Source organism: Triticum aestivum, unplaced genomic scaffold (genome assembly GCF_018294505.1).
Source record: "Triticum aestivum cultivar Chinese Spring unplaced genomic scaffold, IWGSC CS RefSeq v2.1 scaffold29071, whole genome shotgun sequence".
Classification (NCBI taxonomy): Eukaryota; Viridiplantae; Streptophyta; class Magnoliopsida; order Poales; family Poaceae; genus Triticum; species Triticum aestivum.
In genome coordinates, this window is record NW_025254325.1 from 1 (window position 1) to 1,945 (window position 1,945).

Sequence of the window (1,945 nt, forward strand, 5' to 3'; positions counted from 1 at the left end):
CAGCGCCACCTGGGGCCACGCCGCCGCCGCCGACTTCGCGCCCGTCCCCCGGATGTGCCGCCTCGTCATGGCCAACTACGCCCCGCCCGACCTCCTCGCCGCCCCGCCGCTCCTCCTCGACCCCTCAAACGTCGTGCGCCGCCGCACCTACGCCGACACGGGGGGCCGCATCACGCCCTACCTCGTCTACCTCGACCACGCGCATGCCGACATCGTGCTCGCGCTCCGGGGGCTCAACCTCGGCCGCGAGTCCGACTACGCGCTGCTCCTCGACAACCGCCTCGGCAAGCGCCGCTTCGACGGCGGCTACGTCCACAACGGCCTCCTCCGGGCCGCCGGCTGGGTGCTCGACAGGGAGTGCGACCTGCTCAGGGACCTCCTCGACCGGTACCCCGCCTACACGCTCACCTTCACGGGCCACTCGCTCGGCGCCGGGGTCGCCGCCATGCTCACCATGGTCGTCGTGCTCAACCTCGACAAGCTCGGCAAGGTCGAGAGGGGCCGCACCCGGTGCTACGCCATGGCCCCCGCCCGCTGTATGTCGCTCAACCTCGCCGTCAGATACGCCGACGTCATCAACTCCGTTGTGCTTCAGGTGAGCCAATGGGGACCCAATTGATTTGGTTGCTTGCTTATCTGAACTTATTTGGTTAGAAATTCAGTTGTACTAGGAATCTGGTTACATGTACCAGGTCTGAATTTTGTTGAGTGCTGATACTGCTGTCGGGCAGGATACCTGATCTACTTCTGAATGAGATAAACATTGCATTGCTGACCAACTGATTTGCTTACTTGCTTGCTGCTAAAAATACAGCTGCAGAAGTTTGTTACATGCCTCCCTGAATTTTGTTTGAGTGCTTGCTTGCTGCTAAAAATACAGTTGCAGAATGTAGTTCAATGCATATCTGAGTTTTGTTGGGTGCTTGCTTGCTGTAAGAAATTCAGTTGCAGAATTTAGGTACTCCCTCCGTAAAGAAATATAAGAGCGTTTAGATCATTAAAGTAGTGATCTAAATGCTCTTATATTTGTTTACAGAGGGAGTACATGCCTATCTGAATTTTTTTGTATACTTGCTTGCTGCTAAAATTCCAGTTACAGAAGTTAGTTATATGGCTGTCTTTATTTTGTTAACTGCTTGCTTGCTGCTAAAAGTTCAGTTGCAGAATTTAGTGACATGTCTATCTGCATTTTGTTGGGTGCTATTTCTGTCAGACAAGAATAACTGCTCTGCCTCTGATATCTGGATAGAACATTGCTTTGTTGGTCAATAGAGTATGTATGTATAGGCTGAATATAACTATTGTTCCTGCAAATGACAGGATGATTTCTTGCCTCGGACAGCTACTCCTTTAGAAGATATCTTCAAGTCGATTCTATGGTATGGCCATGCCACCGATGCGGTTTAGTCTATGTTCGTATTTAGTGCTGTTAGTTATGATTCTAGCACACACTTTCACATCATGTAGTTCCGTACTTCCATATTTCCCTTTTACTCCAATCGAATATTAATAACCCAATGACAAGCCATAGCTGTATCAGGTGAAAACTAAGTATTGGAATGTGATTAACGCATTGATTGATTGATTATTTAGTTACCTCTGTTGCCTGCCTAATTTTGGCCTTCAAAGTGCCAAGTAGCAACTGTATCCCTGTCTTGGGATACATCATGATTCTAATGTGACTGATCACTGTGATATAGCTATCTGGGCACGAGTTTACCCTCAGATAATTATTTTCTTTTGGTTTTTAGTATAGTAACTATCAAAGATTACATATTGGTTTTTCCTGCTCACCCTACTATATTACGTACTCCCTCCGTCTCAAAATAAGTGTCTCAACCTTAGTACAACTTTGTACTAGAGTTAGTACAAAGTTGAGACACTTATTTTGGGATGGAGGGAGTACTACTCTGGTTTACCTTGACGTCCTTCCCCACTGTTTCTC

At 48.3% G+C, this 1,945-nt stretch overlaps 1 protein-coding gene across 1 annotated transcript; it reads left to right on the forward strand.

Moving 5' to 3' along the window:
* Positions 1 to 4: 4 nt before the first annotated feature.
* Positions 5 to 1,555, forward strand: LOC123177511 (diacylglycerol lipase-beta-like; the record flags this gene model as incomplete). Its single annotated transcript, XM_044591215.1, has 2 exons — positions 5 to 595; positions 1,321 to 1,555. Coding segments are annotated over 2 exons (678 nt in total), but the record flags the coding sequence as incomplete, so codon positions are not given.
* Positions 1,556 to 1,945: the final 390 nt, after the last annotated feature.